Source organism: Takifugu rubripes, chromosome 11 (assembly GCF_901000725.2).
Source record: "Takifugu rubripes chromosome 11, fTakRub1.2, whole genome shotgun sequence".
Classification (NCBI taxonomy): domain Eukaryota; kingdom Metazoa; phylum Chordata; class Actinopteri; order Tetraodontiformes; family Tetraodontidae; genus Takifugu; species Takifugu rubripes.
The window spans coordinates 12,207,870-12,230,890 of record NC_042295.1 but is presented as its reverse complement, the minus strand read 5'-3'; the positions used below and the strand labels follow the sequence as shown (position 1 = coordinate 12,230,890).

At 45.0% G+C, this 23,021-nt stretch overlaps 3 protein-coding genes across 6 annotated transcripts in view; 1 reads left to right on the top strand and 2 right to left on the bottom strand.

The window, feature by feature from the left end:
• Positions 1 to 7,681, bottom strand: part of b3glcta (beta 3-glucosyltransferase a) — a 31,269-nt gene extending 23,588 nt beyond the window's left edge. The window contains exons 1-2 of one of the 3 annotated variants that reach the window (XM_029844304.1): positions 7,451 to 7,681; positions 2,658 to 2,701 (exon numbers count right to left, since the gene is read on the bottom strand). In XM_029844304.1, coding sequence (XP_029700164.1) covers positions 2,658 to 2,701; positions 7,451 to 7,514 — 108 coding nt within the window. In that variant the 5' untranslated portion in view covers positions 7,515 to 7,681. The remainder of the gene's footprint in view (positions 1 to 2,657; positions 2,702 to 7,450) is intronic. The other 2 variants (XM_011608580.2, XM_029844305.1) reach the window with 2 other exon arrangements.
• Positions 7,682 to 8,776: 1,095 nt separating this feature from the next.
• Positions 8,777 to 19,407, bottom strand: wdr95 (WD40 repeat domain 95). Its single transcript, XM_029844296.1, has 32 exons — positions 17,926 to 19,407; positions 17,528 to 17,720; positions 16,881 to 16,904; positions 16,715 to 16,768; positions 16,564 to 16,641; positions 16,405 to 16,470; positions 16,066 to 16,296; positions 15,810 to 15,895; positions 15,643 to 15,735; positions 15,510 to 15,555; positions 15,368 to 15,414; positions 15,062 to 15,179; positions 14,923 to 14,992; positions 14,599 to 14,839; positions 14,410 to 14,515; positions 14,091 to 14,242; positions 13,806 to 13,905; positions 13,632 to 13,729; positions 13,479 to 13,558; positions 13,358 to 13,412; positions 13,223 to 13,268; positions 12,951 to 13,010; positions 12,338 to 12,463; positions 11,302 to 11,464; positions 11,109 to 11,204; positions 10,973 to 11,031; positions 10,654 to 10,786; positions 10,527 to 10,572; positions 10,239 to 10,327; positions 9,410 to 9,582; positions 9,293 to 9,342; positions 8,777 to 9,174 (listed from the first exon to the last, which is right to left on the bottom strand). Exons 1-31 carry the CDS (start codon positions 17,991 to 17,993, stop codon positions 9,325 to 9,327), a joined length of 3,015 nt encoding a protein of 1,004 aa, XP_029700156.1. The 5' UTR covers positions 17,994 to 19,407; the 3' UTR covers positions 8,777 to 9,174; positions 9,293 to 9,324.
• A 298-nt stretch (positions 19,408 to 19,705) lies between these two features.
• On the top strand, positions 19,706 to 22,337 carry hmgb1b (high mobility group box 1b). Of its 2 annotated transcripts, none has more exons than XM_029844313.1 (5): positions 19,706 to 19,987; positions 21,038 to 21,190; positions 21,280 to 21,425; positions 21,514 to 21,688; positions 21,771 to 22,337. In XM_029844313.1, the coding sequence occupies exons 2-5, from the start codon at positions 21,044 to 21,046 to the stop codon at positions 21,891 to 21,893; spliced, it is 591 nt and encodes a 196-aa protein (XP_029700173.1). In that variant the 5' UTR covers positions 19,706 to 19,987; positions 21,038 to 21,043; the 3' UTR covers positions 21,894 to 22,337. The 2 variants fall into 2 exon arrangements, with proteins under 2 accessions (XP_029700173.1, XP_003968619.1); XM_003968570.3 differs by having other exon boundaries at positions 19,708 to 19,987; positions 21,035 to 21,190.
• The last annotated feature ends 684 nt before the right edge of the window (positions 22,338 to 23,021 follow it).

Below are 23,021 nucleotides of genomic sequence, written 5' to 3'. Positions count from 1 at the left end.
TACCACCACCTCTTTTCAGCAGAACTAAAACAAAATAAGGACAGGACTGACTCAGTCTCAAGGAACTGACCGTAGATTCCATACATACACTATCTATAACGTGATTACTTTTCATTCTATTCTATAGATATTCAAGATTCAACAAAAATGTGTTAAGGTTGGATGTCAAGGGGTGGGAATACTACAGTATTTGTGCTAACATCTGACTTCCGATCTGTATCCCACAAGCATGAGCGGACCCACTGCACCCACCATCAGATCAAATTCAGTTTAATTTATGTCAGAACCCTCTCGGGCTCTCGTGGAGTGGCAAGAGCTTCACGCTTCCCATGAGCGGCGCCACAGTATGTCGGCAATCCAGGGAATGAGAGCGGTGACATGTGGGCGCGAGGTACAGGAAGTAGGCCTACTTGATCAAGGCAACAGCGACGCCCCCCCCTCCCACTTCCCCCATTACCACTAAACCAAAGACATAGATATTTCTGCTTGTTTCTCATTTCTTGTACAGCTGGGGGGCTCCAGAGGGACAGACTCCATTATTTCACATGGTGGGGTCGTTTTTCTGGCACAGGAAAAGTAAAACAACACAAAAAAAAAAACTTTAGCCTACTGAGCTGATCTGACTGCGCAAAACTGTTGACAGTGGTCCAAATGTGGCCCCCTCAGGCGGTGGAACAACCTCCAGCCACTGCCGAGTGCAGCTTTTAAAGGACAACTGAAACGCTAGCAGGTGTGTGTGCGCCCATCGATGTGCAGGATTTCTGACTTGGTTTTTTTTGTAAATGCATTCAACATAGTAGAAAATTAGATTTCTAAACTAGTTTCAGTAAATTCACAGTAAATAGTGGAGAGAGTGAGAGGGAGAGTGGCCTTTTAGGTTGGTAACGTTGACATGTTTTCAATCCATGGCTTCCGACCGCATCACGGCTAAAAATAAATAAATAGCAGTATCTTATCAGACGGGTATGTCTCTTGAGCGGAGAGGATGACCTGCAGGCAAAACTCCAACACTGAGTGTTTACAGTCTTTGAATGACGATGCCGGCAGAACCCGAAGTGACCTGGAAGACCCTCAGCAGCAAATTTCCAGACTATTTTGAAGTTCTCATGGGCTCTCTTCCTACTCCAGTACATTTTATAAAGGCAAATAGCCCCTTAACTAGAGACCCAGTGCAGACTTGTGGACTGTCTGCCCCCCGGCCAATAGCTGCAGAGAGCCACCGTACCTACAATCCAAACTGATGCTGGCCCTCCGAGGCCGCGACCCATCTTCAAAGCTCACCCATGCTAAGGATGAAAGATACGGGCGAGACAGTTGCTCTAAATAACACCTATCACGCTGTGGACCATTACTAGCTATTTCTGAGTGTTGCAGCTGGTGTAAGATTTTGCAGAAAAACCGGAAACAAATCCGTTCTTGCAAGGTTACGAGCGACGGGTTGTGTCACTTTAATAAAACCTGAAGATCAGAAGCTGCAGCTCCTGCAGATTTAGCCTGAATATGCGGAGCTGGAGGGAGCTGCTTAAAGCCACTGGAATCCACCGCAAGATCATCCATGTTGATCATGGGCACAGCAGTCATGTTAAATAAGCTCCGGATCAAAGGATTAGGCTGCTGGTTTTACTACATTCAAATCTAAAAGATGTATAATGCATCAGGCGTCACTGTCAACAGTTTAGCATAGTACGCCTTCTGAGGCTTCTTAATCCATTTTTTAAAGCTTCTCTGGAGTCAGATAAGCCAGACGACTATTAATGGCTGAGGCAATCGTCATTTTGGTCGGCAACAGGCAAGAAAAACCGTGCTGAACTCCGTTGAACCTGCCGAGATCCTCAGAGTTCATTCTCAGCGTGACACCGGGGCCGCTCATGTGACACGGAGGGAAAACTGGCAGAAGATGGATGGAGGAAATGTTTAAAACGGCTCTGAGCAACAATGACGATAGAACGGGCAACACGTTTGTTAAGCGTCTGAATCAGTCGGTGAACTGAAAAAATTGTACTTTTCTTTGCTTAAGCTGCAACAACCTGGACACATTGCAGTAGAGGGAGAAAAAAAGGTTGAAATTTATGGTGCAACAGTTGCATGTCGCAGCATCTTTTGTAAACACTCCTCTTTTTATGAACGTCAAGTGTGTCGCTGGCTAATTTAATTCCTGGCTTTATCACCCTGTCCCTAATCGCGCTCTGGAATCAGGAATAAAAGGATGGTAAATTAGTGTCTGCTCCCAAAGACACGGTTCCATGTCAAGGTTTTTGTGACTGTAACCTCTGTTCTTTCTGGCCCCACATGCTTTTGCTGAAATTAGCGACTCCGAAGTGGCTGACATCAGTAAAACTGGAGGCGTTTATTTCCCATTTGTGTGATGGTAAGCATCTTTGCCAGGAGGCAACTGTCAACATCTTCACACACCGGGACAAAGTGGAGCAACGGGGCACGTTAATCTTTTATCGGGCGGCAACTGGGGTAGGAGAAAGCGTGTGTATGAGGAAGGATAAATGGGGTTTGCGATAAAGTGCAAATTAGACTTCATCAATTCCTGAAGTCAACAAGTATGTAATTAGTGCAAATATAAGTTTCGCTTTTGGGTTAGGGTGGCTGTCCAAATTGTCGAGAAATGTAAATTTGCATGCAGATTGTAAAGTTTGTTTTCTTACCTGTGTGCTTTCCCCTGAGTTTCCAGCAGGAAAGTTGATATAAACTGTAAAAAAAAAAGAAATAGAAGAAAATATTACAGTGCCTTTACACTTCATTTCTCATTCTCCCCAGGTAGAAATAGTAATTCTCTGTGCCACCATCCAGGCTGCTTGATTTTGAAGGGATCCCATAAGTTCTGTAATGAAATATTTAAAAGATAAACCTGGAGCAAACTCTTTCATGCGGCGATTATATTGGATTTCTGAGAGCGCTATTCATCCATCCAAGTTTTTAATTAGAGTCAGGAGACCCTTCTCTCCAATCACGTTTCTATTGATTCTGAGGTAAGAAAGTCTTTGCCGAGATTCCCGCTTATTTCAGATCAATACATAAAGAACAGAACAATGTCACCGGGCGGATTTATGAAAGTTTAGATCGGAGAAGAGCGCGATCAATCAGCCAAAAGAGAAGTAAATGGCTATTAAAAAATGTAAAAAGGCTGAGAATGATTTCATGGGACACGTGTTAGAAAATGACAGCTGATATAGAAAATAAGATGGAAAGAAAATAAAAATGATCTATAAGGTATGAAGGCCAAATGAAAAATGGAGAAACTGTAACGACGGCACCAAATAATATTGCTTTCTTTTCACATGTTTTCAACTTCAGCTGGGTTCAGGCAAAATGAAGACCCGAGAACCGAGTTTGTTTCCATTCAGGTTCCATCTTTTGCACTATGCAGAGAAATCCGCTAAAGTGCGTATATTTGAATGATAAACACATGATGAAACAGCTCCACAGACACAGACACATGCACTGAACCACAGCCAGGGTGCTTCTGCATGTGCGAGTCCAACAGAAACAGGTCAGCTGTAACACACACTGCAGCCGTTGTTCATGCTGATTAAATTGTGCCTTATTATCATTACGAATTTCAGACGAATCTGCGCGTTAAAGTTTAAAATACCTTCAAACTCTCATGTAGACACTCAAGCTTTTTCCCCCCACACGAAAACACGGATCCTTTGTTTCCAAAACTTCCAAAAATAAATCTCGCCTGGCTTTATTTCTTCTTTATCTGCTGCTCCCTAAACACGGGATATTTGTCCTCCGTCTCTAGTAACAGCGTCACAATCAAAAATGGGATATGCGGTTTGGTGGCGTATTCATCTTTAATCAGCAGCCCCCCCCCCCCCTAAAAAAAACCAACTAAATTATTGGCATATTTGCATGAGCTTCAACGGCCCAGAGTCGTTCGTACATGTCGCAAACATCAAGTCTGATCCTGAGAGAGCAGGAGGAAGTGTTGCATCCCTCTTTCTGTCGCCATTAAAGATGCAACGTTTGGCTGGGAAAGCAGCTTCCTGCAGGAATATGTTTGAGTCCCTGACACATTTCCCTACATCTGCTCAACTTGCAGAGGAAGGAGGAGGATGGAGGAGAGCGGAGGGCGCCGCTGACGGGAGGAACCCTGTCTTAGCACCTGCTCGGCCTCCGCAATCAAGCACGATCTCTCCGACCCTGATTTTGCTCGTTCCCAAGCCACTGGTTTCATCAGCAGAAAGCTCCGAGCGACACGCAAGAGCTGAATCTTCAACAAGCCCCTAAATCACACCGTCGCCGTCTGATTCCACACGTCTGCTTCGATCAGGTGTGGCGTAAACGAGGCTAATAGACGCTGTAAAAACTCACAAATACTCTGAATTACTATCTCATCTCCCGTTCCCCATGAATTACTGTGGCGTCCAAAGTAACATGCGTCATCTCCCATTGATCATCACACCATGTCTCACATTTGGCCAGGAATAAGTAGGAGTTATTCAGCTCTTTTCCTTTGTTTCCGGCCTTGATGCTGGTGCTCTGCTGTACAAGTGAAGCTCAATAAATGCAGAGCTGCTTCAATGTTTTTTTCCCTACTGTAATTTAACTTGTCATGTTAAGTGAAATAACTGAATTCCTTTTTCTTTCTTTTTTTTCCCACCATTTGCTATAATATACTTTGATGCAAACACAGCACTGCAATTAAGTAGCAGCCTGTTGGGGTTTTATATTTCATCCTGAGTTTAACAGGCAGAGGTGGGTGAAGGAAGACGACAGGTAAACATAGGATGAAGACAGCTTTTAAAAATGACAGCCGAGCAGCTTTTTTCCTTGGTTTATTAACATCTATTTTCAGCGGTCCGGTAATCTCGCTGTCCACATGTGATTATTCAACTTAAATGACGGCCTCAGCAAAAAGACTATCAAAGAGACCACAATGCAGATGTGATCACGATCAATGTTATTTAGTCTCATAAAAGCTAAAAAGTTACCTTAACAATTCTCCATCTAAATGAAACGGCGAGCAGCAAATTGCCATGGTGCCGAGCCGCTGCTATTAAGGTTTGTTAAAATTTAACATGGAGGTCATTTGGGTTGGTTCATACATATTAGATGAAGGTTTTTTCGCTGGCTACACCTACGGAGGCATAAACAAAGACCAGATTCTACCCAGCTTGGCTAGCTGCAGCTACTGGGCTGTTCATGTGCGCTTGTGTGTGCGTGTATACACTACCAAATGTAGAGGTCAGATGGGTCGTCATGATGAGGCTATTGTGTTTCCAAAGTTTTCCCCCCAAACTCAAAATGACATCACACAGATGTGTGTTGAAGACGCAGTAACATATTTCACTCTTTATCTGGAATAATAACCAGCCTTTTGGGAGGGGAAAACAATCCCTAACAAGGTCTCCTGCCTTTTCTCTAATTGAAAGAAATGAAAAATATATAACATTACATGAACAGAGGCAGTAAACAGCATCATAAATAAAGAAGTTCCTGAAAGAAGAGGCGCAGATGGCGCACTCTTCTCCTCATAGAGATGTAATAATGTAACTCATTTGTATTTTATAAAAACAGCTCTGCAGGAAGCACGGCTTCGTCTGGCATTGTGTCATTTAACCTTTTCATTCCGGCCATCAGCAACCATCTATGGCTTTTGTTTAGACATCCTTGAGCCCAGGCAAAGCCACGCTCTCATGTTATCTAACAAAGACGGATGTAATTACTTACAAATTACATACAGACATATTTACATTTCTCTTGTACAGAGTACTTGAAACGACACCGTAAGAGTGGCCACGAGGGGGCGCCCCAGGCAACAATGGAGCAACTGTAGAGGCTCAAAAGGTTCCCTGACAACCTTAATTTGTGCTAATAAAAGTCAGAATAAGTTTTACTTATATGCTGCTAAGCATTAGGTACAGAAGAAGCACTTAGCTCTATCCATGGGTTGAGAATTAGAGCTCAGTGTGGTGGCTGTAATTGTCTTTAGGAGCTCTATAATAGACTTACGGACCATAAACGTATCTACCACCATCCAGAAGCTCGCATCTTTTTATTGTCCCTCTGAACACAGCGGGAAGAGTAGGAAGCAGGAAGAACAGTTCTCAGAGCTGTGGAAAAGGTTCCTCTGCTCTAAAACGGGAATTGAGTTGAAACAATGCAACCAAAACTTTCACAATTTGATGGCTGAGCTGAAATGGGCCCCTCAAACAGGGCTGCAGCCACAATCCTGAGCCTGGATCTGCTGCTTGTCATTCCACCAACTGTTCCAGCCACCACCCCCTCCCCCCACAAAATACACACACACACATACATACACACACACACCTCCCTTGAGCTTGGGAGCTTGTTTGAAGGACTCTCACAGAGATCTCCACTGAAACCCAGCGGCAGTGGTGGCCTGTCTTTACCTAGGTGGACAAGCTCTGGACCTCAGCGTCACCTTGATGTGAGGTCCATGAATATTACATAGAGGAGCCGTAGACGGGTTGTCACGCCAGCCTCCGAATAACAACTTAACGTGTTCCACTCAACGGCAAATGCCACAACTTGTTCATGGATCAGGACCGGGGCGGCGGCACACTCGGACTCCGCTGTTGCTGGTAGACTTTAACCGTGATTCTGAGGTGACTGAATTCATCAAACCACATCAGCGCAGGTCCGTTTAATCCAGCAGACTAAAACTGTTCTGAGGTCAATTCAATTAACATGCAAATTAGAGGACTAAGGATAATTTAGTGCAGCATTACGGATCAAAGATAACCTCTGACCTGTTTCTCAAGGTCTTAAACGTGAACAAGTCACATTCTGCTCTTTTATGCAGCATGAACAGCAATTTGAGTCTGACTTTCTTGTGCAGTTTAAGTCCTGGGCACTGTTTAGCTTTAGCTTTTTTTCCCTTTTTTGCAATAATCTGCAACAGATTTCACAAATGTGTGAATATCTGGAGGTTTTTCGCCTATGTTTGGATTATTTTATTGCCTAAATCTCAGTGCAGGTGTAGGAAAAGGGAGGGGGGGGGACCCCCGGGGCTCTTCTGAGCCCGGGCTGCGTTCACCTCCGGCAGCCTGGGGTGCGTTCACCCCGGGGCACCGACTGCAACGTTGACGTGCGCGTTGGAAGACTCGCTTCTTCGGGAAGGGAACATACCCGATAGAAATGCCGCTTTAATTCCCAACGAGGAACGCATGCAAGTCTTCATTCAACGACTTATTGCCACGCAAAGTTGCGGTTTTTAAATTGCACCAATTCCCACGTCAGCAAAGAACCCGCACACGTCGCGTTTCAACTCTTCAGGAAGTTGAAGCGTGTCGCTGCTGCGCACTTCTGCAGCACTTTTTAGGGGGAGAAACAGCTCGCCTTTCTGCGCTTGAACCGGCTTTTTGCGCTTCTTCTCAAACACAGAAGCGAGCGCAGCAAAGCAGCACAAACTGTTTACTGTTCCGCGCAGCTGCCCTCACAGGAAGATCCAAGTCAGGCGCGTACTTACGCAGCGAGAGCAGAATCCAGCAGCCTGCCACTTTAGCGCCGAGGAGACGTCTGTCCGACAGCATCCTGAGACTCCAGCCAGCGGTCAGGGTGGCGCGGAGAGCTCGCAGAGCATGAGCTTTCTGACAATGTTGAGGAAAACACACAACAGGGCTTCCCCTTCCTTCAGATTGTCAGTGAACGGGGAGTGGGTTCCAGCCCCGAGAGGAGGCATCCGCAGCTGTGAGGCGCACGGGCGCCCTCTGCGGGCCGGATTGGGAAGTAGGAAGGCGAAAAAAAGGAAAATTGTATTATTATTATTGTTATTATTATTATTGCAACTAATATTGATAATAATGTATAAAGAAAGCTTGCAGCCAACATCTAAGTTACTTAAAATCTAATTTAATTCTTCATTTTTAAATGGAGGAAATGCTTTTGATCATTCCTGTGCTTGTGGTATCTTAAAGATAAAGAATTACTGGTAAAGATGCATTTGTATTGCCGGAGTTTACCTAGAATAAATATCAAATAAACAAATAAACTACACCCAGAGGGGGCGAGTGAGCAGCTTTGAGGTCATATTAGAAACCCCAGGGGTTGTTTACTGTATAGAACGACACCCATGGTAAAATATTAGTGGTTCCATAGAAATATAGAGAATGCAAAATAAAAGTCGAACGCCACAATACAGGACACAGCAAAAACTGTCATTTGTTGAAAACACCTCTGCACAATATAAGTTATAGAAAACAAAAGAATTGAACTGCTGGTGTGAGATTTGTGCTCAGATCCATAAATGTCACAGCTGCAGGCTATAACTGATGTCTTACACTACCCTTGCCAACACTGTCTTTCTTTCTAAAGGTAGAAATCAAGAAGATTTATATATATAAGGCAGACTCAGGTTTACTGACTGACTCCAGGCTGCTGGCATGTCTCTGCCACTTCGCTGGCAGCCTGCTGCTCTGTGGTTTTAACATCCCTGCGTAGATTTCCAATTAAACCCTCTGGTATTTGTTTCTTTTAGGTGATCTGGGTGAACACAATTTTGTGGTATTTGTGGACTATCTTTCTTCTGCCTTCACTTATTTTGCTAAAGGTGATCTGTAAATAATTTACAGGTGCTGCTCTTGGAGTGTGTCTGGATAATTACCCTGGGTACGGCGCTAATAGCTGCTGCGAGCTGCTGAATTGAGTGTATTTTATTCTGTTTATCTATTCCCTTCAGGGACTGTGAAAATATTCATCACATCTCCTTCCACGGGTCATTCTCGCACTTGCACGTTGTCATTCCACCTAAAGAAAAGCCATATCTCTTCTTATGGTCAAAACAGGCTGTGTTTATTTCGCTGAGCCCACGATGTACAGAATGCAAATCACAGTAATTTTGTGATTCAGCTTTGCAACGCAGGTTATTCCGTTGGGGTTTTTTTGCCTGAAAAATCCCTTCCAGGTTCAGATTTGTCCGATTGGATTATCTGTTGTTTGGTATTAAAAAAGGCCAGATGGGTGCAGATGGTGTTATCTCGTATAAGTCATTTTCCCAGTTCTTTATCACCGTGGATGCTGCATTGACCCAGATTCCCCACGGTGATCGATACGGTTTCAACTTTGTCGGCTGACTTCACTTCTTCAGAGTTCCTGGGACGAATCAATACGGACGAGACTTCTGGTGTTTGGTGAATCTCAAGTATCGAAAAGCAGAGAGAAGCAGAGGTCGATAACCTGTTAGCCTGGCAGAGCCTGGAATGCAGGACAGATTCAGCGGCCCTGAATGTAACTCTGTGGTGTTTTCAGCCCAGTCTGGTGTCGCACTTTGTGTCTGCAGATTCGTGGTGCTGCTGTGGAGGATCTGACTCACCCGCTGGTTCATGGAGTTGGAGAACATCAACACTAACTGAGCATCTGCGCCTGCAAATATACCACAGGAACGATTTAGTTCAGCATCTGGAAACTCAAGGCCTCACAACCAGCTAACCTTTACGCCTCCTCTGTGATGAGTCTCTCCAGAATTATTTGCATTTGTCTCCATATTCAAAATCTTCGGATTCGGCACGCTCGGAGGATCAATCAGGACCTCATAGGGAACGGCAGGATGCTTCCAGGAAGAGGACAGGCGGGTGCTCCAGATCTCATTCTGCCCAAAGGTCCCTGCCAACCAAGACCAAATTCTTCGTTTTAATCTTTTGCCAAATTGCGCTGAGGGGACGTGACACCGCGTCTTATTAAAATGTCACAACGTCGGACTCCATTGGAAGTCACTCCTCTGCAGCGGTGCTGCAGCCACTTCCTGCAGAGCCACAGAGGAATTTCATCTTTATTGCTCAACATATGAGGAATCAGGGTGAAGCAATCCTTATTTCAGGGGGTTTAATGATCTTTTTATTAACCCGCTGTAGGTGATCCAGCATGTGTAGGAGTGAACTTTTTATGCTTTCTCTATCAAACACATGAGCCGAATGAAAAATAGACACCAAATATTCAAGACTATTTATTGACTGAGCTCTTTTGCTGAGATTCACCCGGCACAACCTTTTATACTGAAATGCTCGTGTTGATAAATGTGGTTGACATGTTGTGCAGCTGGATGATGGCTGAGAGACAGGCTGGAGTGTTTAATGAGTCTGAATCAGATGCCAGGAGGGGAGTCCTGGCAGAGAAAGAAGATTCCTGCTATCATTAAAGCAGCCTGGAATATTGCAAAGCATTCTTTTCAAAGGTTTCAGGCTCTGCGCTCGACAGGTGACGAGGCAAATGGCGGCTAATGTTGATTTCATATAGATCAAAAGGATGAACCTGACATTCACCTATAAATTCTCCGCGGTCGCTCCAGAGGCGCACGCTGCAGTCGGTGGATGAGGTGAGCACCACTTGATCATCGGCAACAACCTGCAGGCTGGATGGGAATGAAGAGATGAAGGACAGCGTTCCTGGCAGGAGCGCCCTCAATCAACGGAGCAGCCCAGCAACCAACATTTCAGCTCTACTGATCTATCCTCTTTAGAACCCCGCCCCCCCGTACCCTTTGAAAAGGTAAAAATAAATGAGGAAATAGAAAAATCCTACTTTTTTGGTGTGATGTGTACGTGACGTACCCCGTTACCCTGCTGGTGTGAGCACGCCAAAAGTTTTCTGCTGAGTCTATATAAAAAAAAACACTTCAATCACTTCAAACAAACACCTTTTCTTTCATTTTAAAACTCCAAACCTGCAGAAACTTACCTTTCTGTGACTTTTGACTGGGGGCAAATTTCTTAATGTCATGAATGTAGATGTATCCCATCTGATCAGCAGCGTACAATCGGGAGGTCTTCTCTGTTTTGGCCAGTTTTGTAATCTTTCCTTGAGTCCTAGACTGTAAAAAGGAAAGAAAACAAGCAACAAACGGTCATTTAATCCTCTAACTCATTAGAAAGCAAAAAGCTGCATCAGATTTGCGTCTAATCAAAGAAACGGACGGGACAGTGGGGCGTTTTCAGACATTTTAAAGTGTTCTTCATGTGAACGGGAGGGAAACAAGAATGGATTTTCTTTAGCTCACAGCTTTGAGAGCGCCCACGTGTTCTCCTCCACTGTGCACACTCCACAGGTTAATGTAACCTTTAAAAGAGAGTAGAATCAAGCATTCTGTGGAAATCATCCATGATAGTAAAAGATTCTCTCCACCTCACACTAACCCATGGCCCCAGACGTCACAAGAGCCGTCGCCATGGAGAACTGCTGCAGCTCGCTGCTCTTTAGGAATATGGCGCTCGTGACACTTGCGTCAATTCCTGTTCATCCACAATAAATAAAGAAATAATAAGAGTGAATGAGCTAATCGCACAACAAGCCAAAGACCTGTAGCTAACTTTCAAGGGCTGACATCACCATCAGTGTGTTGCTGCTCATCTGGTGGAGGGCTGGTGAAGCGACACTGCATACGCCCAGAAACCACGTCCCACACGATGACCTCGCCATCACAGCTGCCGGTGGCCAGGAGGGACGGGGGGCAGTGAGCCACGCAAAGAATTTCCTCCTTATGTCCCTTCTTCTGAGAAGAGACGCGGTTACATACTGCATGATCAAAAAAGGACTTGAGTGTTGAGCGTCATTTTAGCTATTTAAGCTAACCGGTTGAACCTTAGCATTGGTCTGTCAGACAGGGCTGAGCTCATTTAAGTAGAAGTCATTAAACCATTGTTTGCTTGCAGTATTTCAGAAGAGGGCAACACTTTTTTTAATATTGACGTCAAACTCCTGAGTAAGCAGCGAAGCCAAAAATGACTGCTGCCATGGTGCTTCACACAGATTCAAAGCAATTTATCTTATTTATTGTGCTCAACAGCAATTTTGCTCAGAGCGCCGCTGCCGGTGCGAAACTGCGTACACCCTGAAGGAAAAAATGCCATTTGTGACTCCAGATGGGTTTGTAAGGTTTTAACTTGATTGCCACTTAGTGCAGAGAGAAATATTCAACTGTATGTGGCCATTTTTAAATGGTTTATGAGTCCCAAAACAATCCGCAAGAAGAAAAACAACAAAGAATCTGAGCGAACCTGGGGCTCAGAGAGCAATAAGCCATCCATCTCCTCCATAAAAAAGCTCCAATAGGGGTCTCTGGAGATAATCAAATGGGTCTTTTTCCTACTGTTTTCAATCTTCCTGCTTAATGGGCCTCTTTAGTGAACGGAGCCACCAGCTGCCATGAAAGACATGAAAGGAAACACCCCGAGCGCCACTTGTGCCCTCAGATCCTCGACGTTGGTGGGAAGGAGAGAGCCCGTCGGAGAGAGAAGGCGCAGTGGGGAGACTGCGGCGCTGTCTGATGATCGATTTTCCCAGATAAGGTCACATGCTGAAAGTGCAATACATTTCTCCAGGCTGGGTATGAGGGCGCATTAATTACTATACTAGGAATTTTTACCTTAAGATGGTGATGGGATGTGAAACGAGGCGTGTCGGGCTTTCGAATACGAATCCTGCTGAGTTTTATGACCTTTGACCTCTCCACGTGAGAGCTGTTTTCAAAACCAGTTTGCTGAAATCCAATCTTTGTGTTTGAACAACCGCAAATTAAGAGAAAATGGGTTAAATAATAACTGGAATGAAGCGGACGGGAGGATTTTCCGGACTGAAGACGATGCTACGCAGTGGGTTAAAAAGCCCAGATGCTTTTCTTCCCCGAGCTTTAAAAGCCTGCCAGTAAAAGAATACAAAGGAGTGAAGGGCCAAAGCGAGTCCTGTGTGTCTGCATATAAAATGAATGCACAAACCAGCAGGCGAGGCTTATCTGCACCATCAGCTCAGGCAGCGGCTGGAAACTGGCCAGATCTCCCTCTTGCATAATGCACTCTGCTCTCCTCCAATGATTTTCATTTATTTGAAATAATCGTGTTAAAAAAAGAGGCCGGAATTCTTTAAAGGCTGAACGCTTCTACCGGCGTAGACAGGAATGATTTATGAGGGATTTAAGCTTCCAGGTCAGTGGCCTTCTGTTGTTTCTTCACAGCGGTTTGTTTTATTGGTTCATGTTTCACCTGATCGTCCTGCCATGAAGGCTTCGGCTTCTGGACATGGTGGAAGTCTGCGGGGACGTCCTGAGAATTCAAAAGGCAGAAGGTAACCTTTCATAAACACTCCGCGCCAAGCAAAAAAGAAACATTTATGCAGCTGAAATCTTTTTTTCCCTTCTTTTCAAATTTTCGAGCAATTTTAGCTTGAAACAGCAACATAAAAGAACACAACAGAAGTTGAGCGAAGGACTTTTTGAAGCTCGGCCAACAATAAATGTCTCTGCTTTTGTACTCACTGAATAAATGCTGACATTGCGGTCCTGCCCGACTGACATCACGTAGCTTTGGGGAAGCAAACTCAAAAAGTTAGTGTGAGTTCGGATTTAAACCCTGCAAAAAAAGAACCCCCCCCCCCCCCCCCCCTTACTCACAAGTTACTGTGAACTCTCAGAAAGATGCAGTCAAGGACGGCGCGGCACTCGCCCTCTGCAGGAAGCACCACAGACATCAACTCTGGATCTTATGGGTCTGTACTTAAACAGAAAAACTCACCTTTCTTTAACGTCTTTAGACACTGGCCGTTGCTGTAGTTCCAGATCCTTAAACAACCATCCCTCCCGCCCGTGATGAGCCTGTAAAGGTGAGCTTTACTGGATGTTTGAACAAAAGCAACATGTACCTGCAGCCTTTGTGCTGTGCCTCTACCTTCTCCCCGAGAGGTCAAAGGTCATGCATGTGATGGCATGCGTGCTGCCAAACTCAAAAACCAGCCGTCCGGTGTCAAAGTCCCAGACTCTGACGACCTGCGCTCATTTGGAGTTAATTAAATAGCCGAAATGATATTGCGGGTCTCGTCGGGGAGGGGGAGGGGTTACGCACCGATTCCTCGCTGCAGCTGACAACCTGACGAAATTCCTCGCAGTAGCCGCAGCACTTCACGGGCTCCTCGTGAGAGACGAGTCGGCCGCGACGGCGCGGCCTTTCAGAAGAGACGGAAAAACGGAGGTTTGAGCAAACCTCGGTGAAAATGATCGCCGCGGCGGGTTATTATGGAAATGATCACACGGGAACAGAAATAGATCAATCGGGAGGTTTTCTTAGATGTATTCAGAGAACAGGAGAAAGGTTCTTTCAGGAAGAGAACACAGAGGCGCAGCCGCCGACCTTGTCTTCTGGGAGAGCACAGCCATGTTGTCGGCGGCAACATAAAGGGATTTCATGGAGGAGGAGTACGAGCACGCGGTTATGTCACCGCGGATCCCGCTTTCCTTGGAGTCCACCGTTAGCAAGCAATGCTGCTCCTGAATGTCCCAGACCTGAAACATGCACAGGTGAACCACAATGGAGGCATTTGGGGAGCGTAAAGGCTCATAATTCTTTAATTTCCTGTTTAAATATAAATCTAGGCATTGACTTTGACACACATGGGCAACAGTGAGTTAATAACATTAAGGACTGATTTATAAAATGAGGAGGGGGTCACTTTCACGGCGTTGTCCACGGAGACGGAGAAGATCTGACTGTCCTCGGAGGAGATGCAGAGGTAGCTGACGGGAGCCTGGTGGCCTCTCATAATTCCAGCTGGTTTCCTGGAGAACGCAAAAGGAAATTAAAGCGTTGGACATTCCCGGGAGCTCAAGGCAAACCTGAGGAATTTAGTGCGATTCCCCACCCTGAGAAATGTGGGTTCCACATGCGCACGAGACTGTCCAGGCCTCCGGTGACCAACAAGCTGTGCTTCCCGCAAAGGTCAAACGTCTTGACTCCTTTGTTAATGCTGAATGCCGTCTGGTCATGTGACGCCCGCAGCTGCGGCGTCCAGGTCAGCTGAACCTTTTTGATCTTCCCTCCGTAACAAGCCTCCCAGATCTCAGTCAGTCGCTGCTCCGGGTCCGTTAGAGGCAGCACACGTCCTGCGGAGGGCGAGCGAGACTTAAATACATGTTTTAATCACAATAATAAGAGAGATAAGAGCAAACTAGGAAAGAAAAACTACCTAAAACAACTGAGGAGGACTCCTCATTGGATGAAGAGACAACCGCCTGAAAGTCTGCGTAATATTTGACCTAAAGAGACAAAGGTTAGTTCTGCCTGGATTGTCGCAGCACGGACAGCAAAAGCAGATCACTCCTCACGTGCGTCACCCAGTCCTGATGAACTTTCCATCTGACAAACGTCACGTTGGGAGAAATCACCGCTCTGTCCATCGGAACGCTGGGAACACCTGCGATCTTTGGGAGCTTGTTCCATAATCTGTGAAACAATAGAAGGTAAATATCAGGCGGGAAAGCGGAGAGACGGTCAGACGGGAGTGCGCGGTCTTCTGGCTTTTACTGCTTCAGCTTTTCTCAATGCAAAGCTGCGCGTCAACCGTTTGATGGCGTTCTCCCGAGGCCGCCGGTTCTTATCATAATCTACAAGGGAAGGAAGCAGAAGCGTACCTGAGGGTGTCTCCAAAGCAAGAAATTAAAATGACAGTCACGCATCCCTGAAAGGTAAAAAAAATTACATATTTTAAAAAAAAACCTGCTGGATTCACTAAGCTGCATTTTAATGAAGGATTCTGTTTGATGCTCTCTTTACCTCGGCGTCGCCGTACAGAATACAATATTTATCAAGACTGAGGCAGCTGAGAGAAAACGCACAAACTGTCACCTGCTGGCGTTCTTCTTCAGCTCAAAGTACAAATTACAATAAAGAATAAAAGACATCCCACCTGTGACTTAAAGTCAAAGGTATTGTTTCCAGCGCATTGATCTGACAGTAGGGGTCCAGAGTGGACAGGTCATAAAACTGGATTTCTCTGTCTCTGCAAGCACATTTAAAACAATTACCGGTAGGCATTTTAGACTTTGTCCCTTTATTACATGTTTCTTCTTTTACCCTGTTCCAATCATCAGTTTGTTGCACTCTGTCATCAGCGTGCAGCAGCTCGCCCACTTTGACTTCCTGTTTAATGACCCTCCGTCCTGCAGGGACATCAGCAGGAATTTGATATTCGGTTAAAAAGTTTGAACAAAGCAAACAAACCAAACGTTTGTTAACCCAGAATAACTATTTCTGCATGAGGGCATCCCATAGGCTAACTTTTGTGTATTTTCTGCTTGTTTTAAGCTGTTCTTTGACTCTGAAAACCTACAAATGCATCTTTGGTCTTCTGTGGCTTCAGTTCAGAGCTCCAACAGCAAATGACCCCGTCCTCTCCCACCGTGACCGCGGTGCTGTCATGGATGGGATGGACGCCGACGACCGGAACGCCGTGAACTAGCACGTGCAGTGTAGCCGGCAGAGCGAAGGCCGTCTGCTTCCTGCGGCGCGCGGTGTCTTCCCGGGCTTTGGACTCTTGCAGCATGTATGCGCACAGGTCGCCCTTCATCACAAAAAGCCAGATTAGCCTGAGAAGACGTCGTACAAGTCTGGAAAGATGAATTCAATAGATTTTACACTCCAAGAGAAACAACTGTGCAGTGCAGCTCACCCATGAAATCCTCCCTTTGCCCAAACAGTCAATCTTCTTAAATAAACCCTGAATTTGTGAACTTTTCTGTGAAATTCAAAGAAGAATAAGAATGTGATGAATGCAGGTCTAAAGGATCAAGAAAGACAAAAAGCAAACAATTGAAAGTCACTGTCTCACTATTTTAGGTAGATCCAAACACCTCCTGAGTATTTGTCCAAATTCCGTCACGTTAATGGGTCTCGAGCATCGAGATTCCTTAAAAAAAGAGAACAGCACAATTGCATCTGCTAAGAATGAATATTCCTCTTTGTGCTCTCTCATACGGCACCTCAAAGGCTGATTTCAGCTTCTGCAGGCTGTCAAGCGCAACTGTCTCTTCGGTCTGACGAGGAAAAGAAATGATTGTCTTGAGCAATTATCAGCAAAAAAAAGGGGGAAAAAAGCCGCCCTGTGGCAGATTTCATTTTTTTTTAATTCCAGTTGAATGCACTCACCAGACAGCTGATAGAGTCCAACTGCTAAAAATAGGTTAGAGAGACAGCAGATTAACAGTAAAGATCAGTTATTAAAGCCCAATCGAAGGGTCGCCACCAACAACCGTGCTAATTACAGGTCAGATCTGACATGTTTCCATGGTTTCCCTGCTGCACGTGTCCTGCTGTTCTGTTGCATTAATGTATAACAACTTAATTGCTTCAGGATGTAAGCGAAGACCGGGGTCTCCTAACGCAGAGGTCCTGCTGAATCAGGAGAGATGATCAGGAGAGAACTTCTCCAAGTGTGCCTGATATTGGATCATTCCATCACTCCTGACAGCAGGAGAGGGTTTATATGTGATGGAGATGTTGCTGCAGGGACGACAATCCTGCAGGACTGCAGCCATGGAGGAAAACACAAAGGCCTGCTTTGAAATTGTTGCCTCCTCAGCTGTGTTTGCTCTCCTTTGGCTGGGGCCTCCCGCTCAGGGATACAACGTTCTGCACTGCTTGGTCACAAATGAATCGATCTTCAGATTAATTTATGGGGGCATTTTAAGATGACAGTACAATAATTCACTCTGGAGAGAGCTGATTGACCTGAAAGGCGGCGATCTAGTGACCTCTTGAGGAATCAAGCGGTACTGCGATGTTTTCAAAACTACCTGGAAGCTGCGGACAGACTCGGCAACATGTTGCCTTTGTTGCCTGATGACCTGAAGCTCATCTCCCAGCGTGATTGAGTGCCGTCTCTTGTCTCGTTTAAGCAACTCTCGGACCAGCCACTCTGGCATGACCTTTTGACCTCGACCACCTGGACCAGTCCCAGACCAGTTCCGGCCCAGCTCAGAGAGGATGCTGAAGGGATGAAGGTGAATTTAGCCCGGATATATGCTGTTTTTAAATGTTGTCAGGGTGTGGAAATGTGACCAAATGGTGCACAAGAGGAAGAGACAAATGAAACCACAAACATCTGCTTCATCCAGCGGAAAGACAGCAACACAGTCACCGTGACAACAGCTCTTTCCGTATTTGATAAACTGAGGACTGAGAAACACTTTACCTGGACCCCGACTGGTGTTCCAACCTCCCCGAAGCTGAAGAAGAGCGGCCCTTCATTCCAGAAGGCATGCTGGTGCTGGACGGTCTCACAGGCTGAGCTATGAATCAGATTTCAGTGCGTCTGACTACCGACGCTCCACCTGACACCAGCAGCACACCTGAGCTGGGCAGGTGCTCCCGTGGCAACCGAGATACAGACAGTAAAAACTTTTATTTGTTTACAGTAAAACAGGTAGCTGCAGCTTTCAATCACTTTTTTATTATCTTATTAATTCTACGATGTTATCCCAGACTTCCACAACACAGAAAAAATAATGAAATGAAGTCTGAAGAACAGCCAGAAAGAATAAACATAAACAAAACAACACCCAGGTTGCTCATAAAAATGACACATGAAGATTAGTTATTTCAGGGGATTTACGGCACACTCACAGTGTCATTTACTTTATGATGTCACCAGAAATCATAAATTGTGGCTTGTGTCATTAAACCTTGTGTTTAACACAAGTGTTTGCCTGGAAACAGCCTGGCAGCAGCCTGGAAGCAACCTGGAAACATTATGGAAGAAGCCTGGAAGCAGCCTTGAAACAACCTGGAAGCAGACTGGAAACATCCTGGAAGCAAACTGGAAACATCCTGGAAGCAGCCTGGAACCTGCCTTGAAGCAGCCTGGAAACATCCTGGAAGCAGCCTGCTCATCTGTGTCGGTGCAGTTTATCGGCCTCCTCACACCGATTGGACTGGTTGAGGCAGTCGGAGCTATTTGCTTCACCATCCCATCATGACAGACTGGGAGGAAGCAGGTTGACTGTGAGGTCCCAAACTTCCACAGCGGAGTGGAGCAGAGCGCTGGAGCAAATATAAAGTGGCACATACGTAAACCTGAAAAGATTTAGGTTTTCAGGAAAAAACCTTGATTAAAGACAGGAGAGTGGGAGAAGAGTGGGAGACCCTTCTGGAGTTTCAGACAAAATAATATGCTAGATAATGATCTCAGAGGAAATGACTGTCAGTGTTTAACAGAATATTTTAACTTCATTAAAATCTCTTAGATGCGAGTCTGGTTTTCAAACTAATGAGTGAGCTGCAGGAGAAAGTGACACTGTTCAAATCTGATAAACTGCAGGTGTTTTAGGAGTAGAAGAAAAGAGCTTATTTACAAGATTCAATTACATTGACAGCAAATGAAATAGTAAATCTGACTTTGGAGCCCACAATTATAAAAGTAAACGTTTAAGAGGACGTTTTGTTTCAGCAAATAAACATGAACATATTTACTTAATGAAATTTTGCTGTTCATGCAGCTAATTGCACCACAAATGTGCAATACATGTAAAATTGATTCATAAACAAGCTGTTTTCAATTACGCATACAAATACACAGACCTTCCTCTCATGCAAGCAGTTTTTATTCTGGGATTTGATGGATTTTGTGAGCTGCAGAAGCGTTATGAAAGAATTATGAAATATGCATAAAGTGCTGCCAGTCCACTGTGTTCTATAAATATCTATTTTAATACGTTGTTGTATATTTTAGCAAAATGTGCATTTTTTATAAATATTCATGATTTCAACTGAAAGGAATTATAATAATTACCAAAAAAAGCTGGTTAAATACGGTACATTTATTCAAGACACACATTCCATTCGCATCCTATCCCTGCACCCACTAACAACATACCGCAATTCTAAATAAATCCCGATTTGTCCCGCACATGCGTGGATAATTTGAAATCTTTCCGTCACACTCTTTCAGCGTTCTCCCTGCAGCATTTAGCTCTTCATCGCCCTCTCTTCATCCTCTCCCCTCGATTCAATTTTAGCGCCATCCACCCGTACAATCTTTTCGGACAACCAACTGCACAACCAGCGTGACTGAGGCCCGCAATATCCAATTAGATCCTCCAAGGAGCCGCCGGCAGCCAATGTCCGCCAGCCGGAGCCCACCGCTGGGGTAAACACGGAGGGACCCTCATAGCCTAAAGAGCGCGCACCGACGGCGCTCCTCGTCCCATTGTTTGAGACGCACCGACGTAGAACCGGCCTTTTGTAGCGTTGTAGAGGTAAGCATCCATCACAGCAGCGCGCTCTCCGGGCGGCTGTTGCGCACCGACCGTGCACGAAAAAGCTGCTTTATCGGGAGCAGTGGTTTTACGCGTGTTTGCGCTTGTTTGGTGGCGTGACTGCGCGGTAGGACGTTAACACCATAATGGTTCTGCTGACATTTAACGCCGCTCACTCCGTTAAGCGATTCCCGATCGCTGAAAAGCAGCGGCCTGGAATTAAATCCAGCTCTCGGTTCCCGCAGAGGCATCTGTTTAAAGCTGCTGCGTTAATCCGACAATGGTGGGAGCCTCGACTGGCCATGTTGCTGTCATCAAAGCTAACGTTAGCGGCTAGAAGGTGAGAGTGGGGCTGCGAACTGACAACTTTGTGCGCTTGACCCGGCGGAGCGACGCGGGGGCTGACCGCGTCTCTTCCATCTACACCGTAAAACCGAAACGCAACCAGGCGGGCTTTTATTAACGCACAGGAGGCCGTTAAAAGCCACTGGTGTGCGCGTCCGACCTCCCTTTGTTAGCAGTCTAATCAGCCATTTTAATAATCGTCACCACGAAAAGACAACCGTGGCGTGCCGGCTAGCTAGAACTGGCTAGCACGTCTCTGCTAAATGAAGGGGACACAAAGCAAAAAGGAGCCATACTGGCTAACTGTTAGCGGACTATCCGACGATGGAGGCTAATGCTAATATATGCATGTAGCTTTAATACAAGCAGAACCCCCCCCCCCCCCCCCCCCCCATGCATTACATTTGGAGGCAAATATGACCAGGATAAATCGAACGGGGTTTATTTGTTTTCTGGAATGTTGCTGCTCCAAAGTGAATAAGTGGAAGTGCAGTTTCAAGAAGTAAGAGTCATCTGCTGGGGAGTATTATACAAGAGCATCATGTTGCTTTGTACAGTGAATTATCAATCACTACCCCCACCACCCGATTTTAAACAATAGATGCAACTGACAAAGACACGGATGGCAAAAAGTACGGCTATTAGCAATGTGAATGCAAAGCATTCGCCTGAGATTGCACAATTCCCTTTCTCCTGTTTTAGTAGTACAAGATGGGTAAGGATCCAAAGAAGCCCAGAGGCAAAATGTCCTCATATGCCTACTTTGTGCAAACATGCCGAGAGGAGCATAAGAAGAAACACCCAGATGCTTCTGTGAACTTCGCAGAGTTTTCCAAGAAATGCTCAGAGCGCTGGAAGGTAAAATCTGTTGCTGTCTGCACATTTTTACATATTTACCAATTATACTGCGTAACCCTGGTTCCTTGTATTTCCCCCCTCGCCACTAGACGATGTCGCCAAAAGAGAAAGGCAAATTTGAAGACATGGCAAAACAAGACAAGGTGCGCTATGAGAGGGAAATGAAGAATTACGTGCCCCCGAAAGGCCACAAGAAGAAGCGATTCAAGGACCCCAATGCCCCGAAGAGACCGCCGTATGTCTGAAATAATGACTATAAAGTGTGTTTTTGCAACACAACAATTACATCCCAGCATAAAATACCTGACGTGTGGCCCCTGCAGGTCCGCATTCTTCCTCTTCTGCGCTGAATTACGCCCCAAGGTGAAGAGCGAGAATCCCGGACTCACAATTGGCGACACGGCCAAGAAACTGGGCGAGATGTGGAACAGCAAAACTGCAGAGGAAAAGCAGCCATACGAGAAGAAGGCCGCCAAGCTGAAGGAGAAGTACGACAAGGTAATAACACGCCGTCCAAACGCCAGAAAAAATAATCCTTTTTTTTATTTGCACCAAAAAAACACCCATCTGTCATCCTCAGGACATCGTTGCGTACCGCACGAAGGGCAAAGTGGACTCTGAATCAGCTGCCACGGCAGACGACGATGAGGAGGAAGACGATGAAGAGGAGGAGGAAGACGATGACGACGAGGATGATGAGTAAACTGTAAAGGAGTTGGAACCGGAAGTTTTGTTTATGCCATATAACCCTAATATACTCAATTCACCATCTTGAAACCGAAGTAAGACTAAACGAGAACATGTGTATATTTAATGTTTTTAAGATGTACAGTGTTATTCTCTTTTTTTGTAAAGTTAACACTACATATCTTAAGTTTGAGATTTTTCTAGTGGTAGTTCTTTATCCTCGCCATATAATTATGTACCAATTTAGGACTGAAAAATCAGTATGGAAGTAATTTGTCTTTAGGTGTTACAACTCAAAAATGAGATTTCTGAGTTGGTAGTGCATTTTGTTTTCTATTATGTTGAAAAATATTTTTTTATGTGATGTCCCAATGTCTTTTTATTCTTTGAATACCACTCTAATATCAAATGCAGCTGTCGACATTCAAGAATGTCTTCAATAAAGGTCGTTTTTCTTAAAGTGTTTGATTTCTTCTCGGTCTGAAGATTTATTCTGAAATCTAAAAATAAAAACGCATAATAAAAATTATTGCCGGGTATGGTTAGACAGCTCCCACGTTGGCAGGTTTAACTGCTGTGACGTTTATATTTTCAGGCTGGTAAATGATCCACCAGGTGGCGCTGTACTTCACCAAGCGGCTACACAAACGTCCAAATCAAAATACTTTCGGAAAAAACAAATAACCTTTTTGGTTCCGGGAGATCAACATGTCATCGGTTTATTAATATCCAATTTGATTTTTAAATGATCATATATTCTTGTGTTTTTCCAATGTCCTGAAAGTGATGTTTGTCCTCCCAGTGAGAACGATCCAGGACCTTTTAATTTTGTGTTTTTTCCTTTTCTGGCTACTGTTTCCTGCGTCTGTATTTAGTGACGCACTCGACCTCTTAAAGATCCACCCTGAAGCTACAATTAAACTCAAGCCAGAATGCCCTCGAACTAAAACAGCATTTAAGAAAGAATAGTAACCGGTGTCCTTTTAAAATATGTTTTTAGAAAGCAAAAATTCGGCATATACTCACAAAATCAATAGTTAATTTAAAAAAATAAAAATTAAAAAATAGGTTCATTAGCCAGTGCTAGCTAGATGCTATGCTGTATGCATGGGGTTGCATTACACAGTGTTATTTCTCTTTTCAT

What these genes read in the sequence shown, in the direction of transcription:
- hmgb1b (XM_029844313.1), top strand. Translation starts at nt 21,044, where the DNA reads ATGGGTAAGGATCCAAAGAAGCCCAGAGGCAAAATGTCCTCATATGCC. An exon ending in AATGCCCCGAAGAGACCGCC is followed by an intron (nt 21,426 to 21,513) that starts GTATGTCTGAAA and finishes TGGCCCCTGCAG; the next exon opens with GTCCGCATTCTTCCTCTTCT. An exon ending in TGAAGGAGAAGTACGACAAG is followed by an intron (nt 21,689 to 21,770) that starts GTAATAACACGC and finishes TGTCATCCTCAG; the next exon opens with GACATCGTTGCGTACCGCAC.
- wdr95 (XM_029844296.1), bottom strand. Translation starts at nt 17,993, where the DNA reads ATGCCTTCTGGAATGAAGGGCCGCTCTTCTTCAGCTTCGGGGAGGTTG. An exon ending in AGAAGACCAAAGATGCATTT is followed by an intron (nt 15,896 to 16,065) that starts GTAGGTTTTCAG and finishes ATGTCCCTGCAG; the next exon opens with GACGGAGGGTCATTAAACAG. An exon ending in CCGTGGACAACGCCGTGAAA is followed by an intron (nt 14,243 to 14,409) that starts GTGACCCCCTCC and finishes TGCATGTTTCAG; the next exon opens with GTCTGGGACATTCAGGAGCA.